Here is a 12415-nt window from a genome sequence, read left to right on the forward strand (position 1 = left end):
GTTTAACTTCCATTGATTACAGGGTAAGGGTATTCACAGAGACAGTTGCCACAGAGCAGCTGAAGTTCACCTCTTTCCACTCTCTACTAAACTGTTTGTGTGTCCATACTTTAGCTGACTCCATGCCACCAAAAGCTCACCCTGACCTAGTACCTGAGACTTTAGTCCTTCATGTCAAGCCTGTCTGAAAAAAATGTGACTAAATTTATATCACTTTTCCAGGTATCCATACTTTTGCTGACATTAATGCTTGTTTTTGCAAGCTTTGGAGTTCAGCTCTTTGCTGGGAAACTGGCGAAGTGTAATGATCCACACATCATTGCAAGGGTAAGAACTGCTTTCTGCTTTTGAATTCCAGTATGTTCCTTTGGGCAAGGGGGAAGACATATGGGAGCCACAACAAGAATAGAGAGAAAACTCAGCCCAAAATTAGATAGAAAATCCACCTAGGACACACACAGTGTGCATGCCTTGAGCCAAATGTTCAACCAGGCTTCATCTGACCTTCTTGTTTACGCTTGCAGGAATTGATAACACAAGTGTCTGAATAACTAATACTACCAGTAATCAGAGGTGCAGATAATCTGGGTCAGGAGATTGTGCCTGCAATGTCTGTTGAGAAAGGAAAGCCAGTTTCACAGCCAGTCCAATACAGTCAACATACTGGAAATTCATTAATTAAAAACATCAGGCAGTATGCCTGCTTCAATTTGCTTTGTGTAGAGTTACTACCTTTTGCTGTGACCATTCCCAGACATCCAACCTGACAATGGTATTATTGTATATGCACTAGTAGGAGTATTCATCTAAAAATGAGAAATAAAGCATTCATCTAAATCAAAATTACAAGCTTACAAGCAGTACCTTATCTACTTGGCCATGGCTGAGCTCTGCATGGCAGGGACCCACCTGGCTGGCCCAGCTATGCACTGCCTTGCCTGGAGGAGATACTTAGCTCTATTACTTGCCCACGCTGGGGAAATTATGACAGCTGCACATGAGGGGCTGAGTGCGGCATTCAGGCAAGAGACTGGAGGACAGCCTTTCCAGCATATCTTTGCAGTACCTCCTGCTGGCAGTAGGGAGTGGGAAAACAAGGATAAAGGAAGCCTTCACCTTGCCATGTGGAACAGCTGTGGGTAGTAACAGGGTACTCCTACAAGAAGGAAGAAAGATCAGTATTGAAGAAAGCAGGCTGGGATAAGGCAGCTTGCAGAAAATGGAGCTACAAGGCTTTGGGCAGCTGATGCAGAGGCTGAGAGCCCTGATTCTGATTTGGATAATGGGCAGCACTTGGGCATTGTTTCTCCAGGGAGTCAGGTCTGGTGAGCAAAAGAGGGTGGAGGCAAGGGTCATATAAGCCTGGGGCTGGAGGCTCAGTTTGATCCAGATCTCCATGAGGAGCTTTGCAAGGAGCTGTATATAAAGAGAGATACCTCCCCTGTGCTGTCCCCAGCAGTATAAAAAGCTAACCTGTCCTGGCCCCAGCAGTATAAAAAGCTGCCCTAGCAAGTAGCTCAGAGATACTAGCTCTCAAGAGCTTCTGGGGCCCAGCCAATTGGTACCTGGAGACACTACCCCTTGTGCCGGCTGGACGGCTGAATCAGCCCTGAGAGTTCCCTGCACGCTCTACCCACTGCAGCAGTCTGTCAGCGGGGGCTGCTGCCTGGCTGTGATCTGCTGCCCACCTGCCAGACCCGGATGGTGACTGCACAGCCAGTAGAGGCATCTGCCCCGCTGGGCCAGCTGCCTGTGGACTGCGGTTGCAGGGTTGGCTTTTGTGCAGCACTACTGCCATTGGTGCCCCCTCTGCCTGGCCATCTGGGCAGCTATTGCCCAGAAGATGTTCTGGGTGTGATGGCCTGCTCTGAACTGTCAAAGCATGTCCTCCTGGCCCCATTTGTCCAGAAGGTCAGCCATAGCCAGATGGGTCCAAGGTGCCAGCTCTGAGCAAGCAGGGTCCTGCCATTGCCCTCCCTAGCAGGAATTCTGGTGTTCCTTATTGGAAAATTGAAATATCCCTGATATCCCCACCCATGGTCCCCTCCCCCCTCCTCCAGCCCCCTGACGCTTTACTTACCGGCACCAGAGCCCTGGTGCTGAAACACAGGGTCTCACCGACCACGTGTTTCAGCACCAGGGCGAGGGGCTACCACAGAGATGCTCTGGCAGTCCTCTATGCAGGACCCAGCCGCCGGTTGCCTCAGGGCCAGACCGTGCCCTGTGCCGCTTTTTTAAACGTCAATTTTTTTAGACCCCTGGATATCCAGGATCTAATTTTCTCCCCGCACTGCAAACTTGCAGCACGGGGAACATTTTTTTGTTCCTGCACATGCCTGTTGCCCCACTTCAAAGGGGTTTGAGGTGGGGCAAGAGTCACATGCACGCTCATGTGGATGCTCCCCACTGGGGCACGGTGTCAGCATTGGGTCTCCCTCTGGAGGACAAGTTACACAATCATGGGCCATAGTAAGAACATAGGCTGTAATTCTAAATGCATTGAAGTCAAAAGAATAACCTCATTTGACTTCAGTGGGGCCAATATTTTACCCTTAATATCATGGTTTCTGTCTAGGTGTCACACAGCATAGAGTAAAACTCTTTATTTCTGTCTCCATGTACTAAGAGTTCATTTAAAAATCTGTGATGGAATGTCAAGGGAAAGTTTCTCATTTGATTGCCACAAATCATTTCCAGCCTTGAGTCTTTGAGCCATATCTGTCTTTCCATCTCACTTTCTTCTACACTATACACTTCATTCTTTTGAGGTTATTTGTTATAAGAAACACTGGAAGGATTGTAGAAAAAGGGTGTTTTGGGGAGTAATTGAACGAGAAAAGCATTGTCATTAGATTTAAAAGTGAAGTGAGTTCCAGGTATTTGAGGAAGGCATGAAAAAGATACATAAGTAATGTTGTTCCAGAACTAAGGGGAAAAAATAATAGGATGCAACCATTATGTCAATAGTTAAAACCAAGGCCTGATTGATAAAATGTATCCACCAATGTCATGTGGGTTTCTTGAAGGCCTTTGGAGTATCATTCCTGATATCAGTGGAGTCAGCATTAGCATCACACCTTAACAAGCTCAGAGAAGAAGCCAAAGATGGAACAGACTTGCAGAGCTCTCTCAGTTTTGGGAAAAGTATGGTGGAGTGTTGAGTGCAGCCTGCACTGCAGCTATTCATGATGTAGCTTTCCTACAGATAGCTTTCTTACAGTTTCTTTTCAGCTGCTAGTTCTACTAATCCAGTACTGAGAAATAACTTTTATTCCACCAACATTGTTTCATCTTGCCATAATTCGTGTACTTTGTGGGCAGCGTCCTCAAGTTTCTGTAGGCTCAAATTTCACTTAATGTTGTGCTTTGTGTTTGTATTGATGCAGGAAGATTGTCATGGCATCTTCCGAATAAATGTAAGTGTTTCAAAAAATCTAAATTTGAAGCTAAGACCTGGAGAGAAAAAACCTGGATTTTGGGTGCCACGAGTCTGGTGAGTTGCTGTATTTTGGCCAACCTTCTTCTGATAATTCAGTTGTTAAGCTAGAACAGGACACAAACACTGCAGGACTGTGCTTTCTTTGGTGTATGAAAACTAGAAAATACAACTGATGATAAATAGAACTGTCTAGTTCCTGACTAATCTGAAGGAGATTTTGCAAAGATAAATTAAATACTCATGATAAGTAGTGGAAAATGAAGTAGATATTTAATATTTTTCACATCTTATGAGCTACAGTGATATTAATTATGCAGGAAGGAAAAATAGGTTTTAAATACAGTGGCTGCTGTCAAAGAAAAATCAACTTCGACCCTTGATAATAATCATTATTAATTATTACAGTAGTAATTGGAGGCTGTAGCCAAATTTGTGCTTCTGTGGTGCTAGGTACTGTACCCCTGTGTATGCTGAGACTGATTCCCTGCAGATACGATAATATAAACAAGACATACAGGCAAAGATGGGAAAAGAAACAGAGAGAACTTGGTTTCCCAAGATCACACATCAAATCAGTGGCACAACCAAGCATAGAACTTAAGTTACATGACTTCCAGTGCCATTCTTCTCCAGCAGAGGATGGCACCATTAGACATGAGATATTTCCTGTTCTATGCACAGGAAGTGCCTTGTGTGGTGGCATCCTGTGGATCGCAGATGTATGGATGTAGGAAGCTTTAGAAAATGTGTTTAAGGGCAACATTAAAACTATATTTAGATTTGTATTTTAACAGTGTTCCTTTAAGATTTTTCCAACTCCTGAATTGTTATGTGAAAATTCTCCTTCGTTTCTTATATTTTAAGGTAGATTGGTTGGCTTTTTGCAAATTCAACTAGACAAAATTATTTTAATGAAGAGAGTATGTGTAAGGAATGTACCAGTAACGGTAGATTCAGAGCCATCCCACACTAATGAAATAATATACTGTGAAGTGAGCAGTCAGTTAAGCTGTGGCATCTTCAGGGCTTTTTCAGTTCCTATGTGCTTCAAACACATGGTGAAAGCAGAATTCATACAAGTAAACACATTCAATCCACTTCAGTTTGATTCAGAGATATGTAAAATATCTTAATCAGCAAAGAGGACTGGAAAAGGGCCAACGTGGTTCCCATTTTCAAAAAAAGGAGGAAGGAGGACCCAGGAAATGGTAGGCCAGTTAGTATTACCTTGATCCTGGGTAAGCTTTTTGAGAGAATTATCCTGGCGCATGTCCACGGGGACCCAGCAGGGGATTTCATTCTTAGGGGCAACCAACATGGGTTCATTAGAGGCAGATCCTGTCAGACCAACCTGGTGGCCTTCTACAACCGGGTCACCAAATCCTTAGATGCAGGGGTAGCAGTGGACACAGTCTTCCTGGACTTTAGGAAGGCCTTCGACACTGTCTCTTACCCCATTCTCATTAAAAAACTGGGGGACTGTGGTATCGATACCTACACAGTCAAATGGGTCACTAAGTCGCTGGAGAGCCACACTCAGAGAGTGGTGGTGGATGGGTCATTTTCATTCTGGAGGGATGTGGGCAGTGGGGTCCCCCCAGGACTCAGTCCTCGGGCCCGCACTGTTCAACATCTTCATCAGCTACTTGGACGAGGGGGTAAAAAGCACCCTGTTCCCCCAAGCATTACCATGAATCACTAGAAATAATGATCACAAGCTGGCAGAGGGTAGATTCAGGCTAGATATCAGGAGGCGCTACTTCAGTGTCAGGGCGGCGAGGATCTGGAACCAACTTCCAAGTGAAGTGGTGCTGGCTCCTACCCTGGAGCTCTTTAAGAGGAGGCTGGATGAACACCTTGCTGGGGTCGTTTGACCCCAGTACTCTTTCCTGCCATGGCGGGGGGTCAGACTTGATGATCTACTCAGGTCCCTTCTGACCCTACCAACTATGAACTATGAAAGCTTATCAGATGTAGATAATGTTTAACTGTTGCGTGAAATGCGGAGGTGAGTGCCAAATGCTAGCATTGTCAGGAAAATCTTCAAGAGCTTAGCACTTAACTAAGGGCCAGATTTTAAAAAAAAACTGAATTTTCAAAAGCTAAACACAAGACAGCGCTTCTTGAAATCTTGCTATTTATTTTGGTGCCTGAATGGTAGCTGAACAAACTGAAAAACTGGTCTTTGATTATGGGTACAGAGCTCTTTTCAAAATTAACTCTGGAGTCTGGGACAGACATTGCATAAACTCATATGACCCAAATCAGTTAAGTCTGATACTACATTCAACCAGGTTTGTCTTAAACCAGTTTCAGCCATTTTCAAACTAGTTTATGTGCACTGAACATCTGTTCTGCTACAGGTTTAAACCCGTTTCTGATCACTTAAACCGGTCTGTCCCTAGCCCAAGTAGACACTTTAATTTTGAGTTGAAATTATTCTTTGGCATCTCAGCTGATACAAAAGTCAGAGGATATTAGATCTGAAGCCCAGAAAGAAAATGTCATTTCTTTTTACTCTGGATCCACAGGGGACAGGGTGGGGGCAGGGAAGAAGGGTAGTGCGGATGCTAAAAATAGCCTGGTCCAGGTTCAGGAGTTGTCTGGGTTAAGAACAGCACGGCCCTAGAGCTCTGGCAAGTGGCCAGGCTTTCCCAGCCCCTGGACTGGTATGAATGTATGCAACCATTTACTAGGTTGAGTTAGCCATCACTAGATCAGGTTAACCCTTTACCTAAAGTTACTTTGCCTCTAAGGTTAACTAATTTTAGATCAGGCACACCATTTTTAGAGTTACCTAAGCCCTGTGAATGTCTGCCCTCTGGAGTGTTTAGATCAACCTAACCTCAATTAGGTCGATCTAAATGTAATGCTTGTGTATACCCAAACAGGATCCCATATAGGAAATGAGGAACAATACATCAAAATATATACTTATGAAGATCCTAAATGTGTATAAATAAAGCAGCCTATGTATAATTTAGGAATTCCAGATGCTGTTGTTGCTGTTTTATTATTATGAGTCATTTTTTAGCTGCATTGACTTAGAGAAGCTGCAAGATGCTCAAGATCTGCCTTTCTGGAAGCAAGTTAAAGTGCTCTCATGCCTTTGCTTTATTTCAGGGCAAATCCTCGGAATTTTAATTTTGACAATGTGGGAAATGCCATGTTGGCACTCTTTGAAGTTCTGTCATTAAAAGGCTGGGTAGAAGTCAGAGATGTTATTATTCATCGTGTAGGGCCGGTAAGCAAATGCATTAAATTCTTTGAAACCCTTCGAGCCTACTGGGATTTATTTAAATGAATAATTATGTTTGTTATACATGCAGATCCATGGAATCTACATTCATGTTTTTGTATTCTTGGGCTGTATGATTGGATTGACCCTCTTCGTTGGAGTTGTTATTGCTAATTTCAATGAAAACAAGGTAATGATTGCGTTTCTGTATCTTATGCATGGAATAGTTTCTTACTTTGCTGATAGCTCTAAATGTCATATGACACACTGTACAATGTAAGATAAGATGTAGAATTTCTAACATAAGCATGTTACAATCTGAGAAATTCATTCTTGCTTTAGGATCATGCTATTTTAGTATCCAGTGTTCATATTCCAGTTACCCTTTTTCCTGACAGGCTGTGGAATATAGAGGTTAAAGTACACAACAACAAGACAATTAGTTCTCCAGCATTGAAACTAAAAAGAAAGCTTGCTTACCAGTCAAGTGTACAGATTAATACTCATACTGAAATATATATCTATGCTCATTTTTAGTTTGTAAGAGGTCTAGGCAAGACCCCTGCTTAAGGCAAGATCATCCCTGACTAAATCATCACAATCAAATGTCTGCTTAATCTGGGCTTGAAAATGTCCAAGAATGAAGATTCCCAACAGCTTCTCTAGGTAGCTTGTTCCAATGCTTAACCACCCTCATAGTCAGAAAGTTCTTCCTAATCTCCAACCTAAATTTCCTCTACTGCATTCTGAGACCTTTGCTTCTAGTCCTGTCCCCTACAGGTACAGAGAAAAAGCTAGCTCCACCCTCTCTATAATGGCCCTTCAGGTCCTGAGGCAGGATAATTCCTGTTCAAACCATTCTGTACAAACCATAATCTAAACTTTACAAAAGACTACTGTCAAGCCTGACACAACACATAACCTAACACCCTAACCTGCCATGGGTAGATCAGGGGACTCACAGCATCCAATGTCCTGCTTCTATGAAATATTGTCAATATGAGGGGACATACAGCTTTTTCAGCCTTTCCTCAAGTCATGATTTCCAAGTCTCTAATCATTTTTGTTCCTCTGTGCTGAACTCTTTCCAATCTGTCTACATCCTTTCTGAAGTGTGGGGTCCCAGACTGGACACAGTACTCCAGGTTGTGGCCTCACCAGTGTTGAAAAAAGTAGAAGAATCACTTCCCTTGATTTACAAGAGACATGCCTGTTAATACAACCCAATGAGCTGCTGGCTTTTATTTTGCAACAAGAGAAGACTATTGGCTCATATTCAAGCTTAATCAGCATAATAATTCATAGTAAAATATTTATCTGAGGGATATTATAAACAGATACTCCCTCAGTTTCCTTTTAGTTGCAAAAGTTGAACAAATACAGATAAGTGAGTTACACATGACAGAAATTTCTCCAGTGTCAAGGCTACAACAAAGTTCTTTTAAAAGCCCTTTTTTCTTCATCCCCTTATGATTCTGCTATGTAATTCTGCATTGCCTTTAAAATTGCCAAATGTATAATGATGGCTAAATTTAAAGTATTAAAATTGCCATATGTATACTGATGACTAAAGATGTATGATGATGGCTAAATTTCTCACCAAAGTTTGAAGAAGATTGAGCAACCTGATTTAAGTCACAGGCCATTAAAATATTATGATTTGAAAGGTCAATTTCTTTCTAATATTTCTTTTGTGTCCCTTAATATATCTTTATAGATATGCATTGATCACTGATTTAAATGTTATTGTAGCCCCTATTAACGTGCTATATGTGTACCCCTACTTCAAAAATGGCTTCTTAATTTCCCTTCAAACTTTCTACAGTTATCTCCTAAAAAGTTTATCTGTAAGCACATGGAATGAATATGTAACATGACAGAAACACATTTTTGTGGTGTTGCTTTCTAAATGGTATTTGACAATACTTGAGTAAATATATGTTTGACTGAACTGTAAGTGAGATTTTTTTTATCCTAATATTCTGATGTGAACAGGTATGCATTTTTGCATTTTTCTTGTAATTTTGTATGAACTACGTGTGTGTAAAAATGTACTTGTTGCACTCGACATCTTTAATTGCATTATTATGCAGACAACAGACCCAATCTTGTTAAGTGTAGTTTATCTCCTACAATAGGGTTGGCCAACTTGGGCACTGTGGGCATGTCTACATGAGATGCAGTAGCCTATTCTACTGTGCATTAGCATGTCACAGCAACAGCTGTGCTAATGCACTAATGCGCCATAGAATTAGTCTACTACACATTAAGTGTCACAAAAAAAGTTCGCCTTAGCTACTACATTTTAGCATGGGCTAGTGTGCCTTTATGTAGTACCTCATACTAAAAGTACTAATTTAATGCACAGTAGCAATGGTGCCTTGATGAACATTTAAACATGCCCTGCATGTGGCATGGGGAGGGAGGAGGGAAAACAGAGGCAGATAGGGCAGGGAGAAGAAAGCAGAGCAGCAGATCAAGTGGGGAGCACAGGGCAGGGGGAGAAAGCAGAGCAATAAATCAGGGAGGGGAAGGGGATTGGAGTAACACCCAGGGAGGGTGTAGAGCTTACTTTGTAGCATGCCTGCCAAAAAGGTTAGTCCTACAAGATGTTTCAGTCTTCCAGGTCCCGCTAACTCTGTAAGATTCATTTTGGATCTCCCAAATTCAGCTCACTGTGTATATCCATCCCTCCAAATGGTGAACATATGTGGTAGCTATCATATATCCATTCTTTATATTTCATATGCACAATATCTTTTGTTTCTCATATCACATTCTTCTCTCTCGGGTTTGCGATGATAAGCTGTAGAACAGGGGTACATTAACGCAAAATAAAATCCTATCTTTGGTCCATTCTATATAGTACTTAACTGACGATCTCTCCAATAGGCTTGTGTGAATCTGATATGAATATTTGTTTTAGTGTTAGAAATTTAAATGTGAATGATGAAAAATATTTCCCCCTACAGATATCTGAACAGCATTCCCAGTTCACACTTTATTTTTTCTTGCTGAGACATTCAGTATTAAAGGCATAAGAGAACTCAAATTCCAGTGGAAAATGAGAATTGGTGAGGGTTAATTTGAAATCAGTTGAAACAGAAAGATATGTTTTTAAGGCATAGAAGGAGAGTGAGCTCATGAGAAAGTTCAGACAGCCATTTACCTTTGCAAAAACTGTCCCTGGTTGAGCTGATGAAGTCAGTGTGAAAGCCTGTGGTCTACTACCATGAGTTATATATCCCCATTATTTCCAGAGTCCTCTGACTTGTCCATTTATCATTACTCATTGATCTTTTCTGCTCACTTTGTACTTTTTCCGGACACTGTCTGGATTTTCAACAACTGACTGCATCAGTCCCCTTGTGCCTTAACTGAATACTAGACAAACATTTGCTTGCAGATGAAGAAACCTATTCATTAATAACACTAATCACAATTCCCTGCAGATTACATGGAAAAATTGAGTGCAGTATTTCCATATGATTTACATGCCGATAAAAATCCATAGGGCATAAATCGCTCATGAAACATGCCATTCATATGTTTTTTAATTATTTGCAATCATTTCAGTTTATGTATTGAAATACATAAATACAGTTTTCCTTCATATTTTTTCTTTTCAAGGTCTACCTTTTATTTATTTACTTTGATAAAGAAACTGTTAAGGATTCACTCCCATTGAAAGAGTGGAATCTTTAGTGAATTACCCTGAAGAAAAAAAACTGTCTTTATATGACGGACAAGAACTGACATTCAACTTGTCTGAAATAATTGAAATGTCCAGGAGTTGATCAAGTGTAAAATAGTGGGTGGTGATGATCAAAAATCTAATTCAGGAGGCAAGAAATAAAACTTTATATGGGATTAAATGGCATACTCTGAAAAGTAAATACTCATGCTGTTGGTCTTTCACAGAAATTTTGATTTTAGAATTGGTTGAAAGATGGTGGGCTTATCCATAAAAAAGAATTGATTTGTCTTTTTTTAGCAGTTTTTTAAAGCCAATATTTTTGCTGGAAATCAAAATAATCTGAATAACAATTGAAATATTTTGATTTTAAAATGTTGCAGGGGTGTCTTATAGGAGCAATGGCTCAGGTTACTTATGGCCCTGTTCTCTTATATGGAGTAGGGTCTCTGGTCAATATGAAATATCAGTCTCCCTTTTTCATCTTGCTTCTTATGTGAGAAAGGAAGTACAGGCTTGTGGGTGTCACTCTGGTAAGCTATAGGAGAGATACTCAGGCCAGGAAACTCATCTGTTAGAAGCATAGGTGATGCATAGGGGAGATATGGGGGGGTCATGCCCCCCCGAGAACACTGGTGCCCACCTCGACAGTGAGCACTCCAGCTGGTATGGGAGCATGGAGAGCACTTGTGGTCCCCCCTAAAATCGGCTTCACTGGTGGTGGAAGTGCCGGCAGTTCCACCGCCACTGTGCCACATGTGCCCCGGCACACTCAGTGATCGGTCGCTGGGGGACTCCCCCCCCCGGTCATACCCTGCTGGTGCCCCCTCCAGACTCATGAAACACCAGTTGCCCATAATTAGAAGACAATGGGAACAGGGAAGCAACAATTCCAATGATGCACAAGAGTAACTTATCCAAATCAAAATACTTAATAAGCATCCAGTTACATGGGGAGTGTAAGTGAGGTATTTTGAATATACTGTGATATTTTGAATATGACAAATTTAGTGTCAGTCCTGCAAAAAATGTAGCACTTGTTAAGAGATATAGATGCAAATTCCTATCTGTTGTGAGCAGTAGCACAACTGAGGATAGGTAACTGAGGCACTAGCCCCAGGTGCCAGTTTTGAGGGAGTACAAGAATTTGACGGGCACTGCTGTGAGTCTGGCTGCTGCTGCTGACCCAGCCACTGCTGCCCTGGGCACAGAAACTGCTTGTTGTGTCTCTGGATCATGGCAGTGCCAACATATGAATTCAGACAGGGTCTGAATTTGGTCCATAAGCAAAGAAGTAAGTGAACCAGGCAGTGCTCTGTGTTCCTCACATGACCAGCTAGGTGGAGAGGTGGACTGTTCCCGAGACACAGATCTGTCTGTGGTGCAAGTATTTGTACATTTTTTGCTAAATTTCATTTTTATTTTACCATATCTATCTTCTCTGCCATAAAAGCTTTCTAAGAATAAATATAGACAGATCCTTTGTTTTTATGAATTTGTGATTATGGAATCTCTTTTAATTTCATACTTCCTATACTGTCTGGTTTTTGGCTTGACTACAGTTAATAAGCATTATATCTATCAGTCTCTTTCAATTTAAGGGAATATCTTCCCAGGGAAGTAATTCCATAAAGAGATTATGTCGACTACAGAGGGAGCTCTCCTGACCTTATCAGTGGCCCAGTCAGCCATTTATGTGAATCACAATTCCAGAGCTTGGAGAAGCTATGGCAAACACCGAAGATCACCCCATTCCCCACACAGTTGAGGATGGTTAAGTGCTCATGGACACAGTATCAGAGTGCTACCTGTGACATTTATTTTTAAAAGGTCTTTGCTGTTTATGTCAGCTCCAGACTTTTGCCATGAGATTTTTACAGGTCTCTGGAGTGATAAAGATCTTATTATGGTTTAAGGTCATTTTAAATAGAATCATTCTATGCTATCAAAACACATTTATGTGTACTCCCCATAGCTACCACCCCTGAAGTAATATCTTCACCTTTTCTTGGGCTTCCTTTTTGGAAGACAGAGTCATAGCATA

At 41.5% G+C, this 12415-nt stretch overlaps 1 protein-coding gene across 4 annotated transcripts in view; it reads left to right on the forward strand.

Annotated features, from left to right (window-relative positions):
• Nucleotides 1-12415, forward strand: part of NALCN (sodium leak channel, non-selective) — a 486033-nt gene that overhangs the window by 446116 nt on the left and 27502 nt on the right. For all 4 annotated transcript variants that reach the window (XM_090022644.1, XM_090022651.1, XM_090022634.1 and 1 more), the window contains 4 exons: nucleotides 223-327; nucleotides 3387-3493; nucleotides 6563-6683; nucleotides 6769-6867. In XM_090022644.1, the coding sequence (XP_089878770.1) occupies nucleotides 223-327; nucleotides 3387-3493; nucleotides 6563-6683; nucleotides 6769-6867 (432 nt within the window). The remainder of the gene's footprint in view (nucleotides 1-222; nucleotides 328-3386; nucleotides 3494-6562; nucleotides 6684-6768; nucleotides 6868-12415) is intronic.

This window comes from Crocodylus siamensis, chromosome 1 (assembly GCF_052110815.1).
Source record: "Crocodylus siamensis isolate JL-2025a chromosome 1, ASM5211081v1, whole genome shotgun sequence".
NCBI classification, from domain to species: Eukaryota; Metazoa; Chordata; order Crocodylia; family Crocodylidae; genus Crocodylus; species Crocodylus siamensis.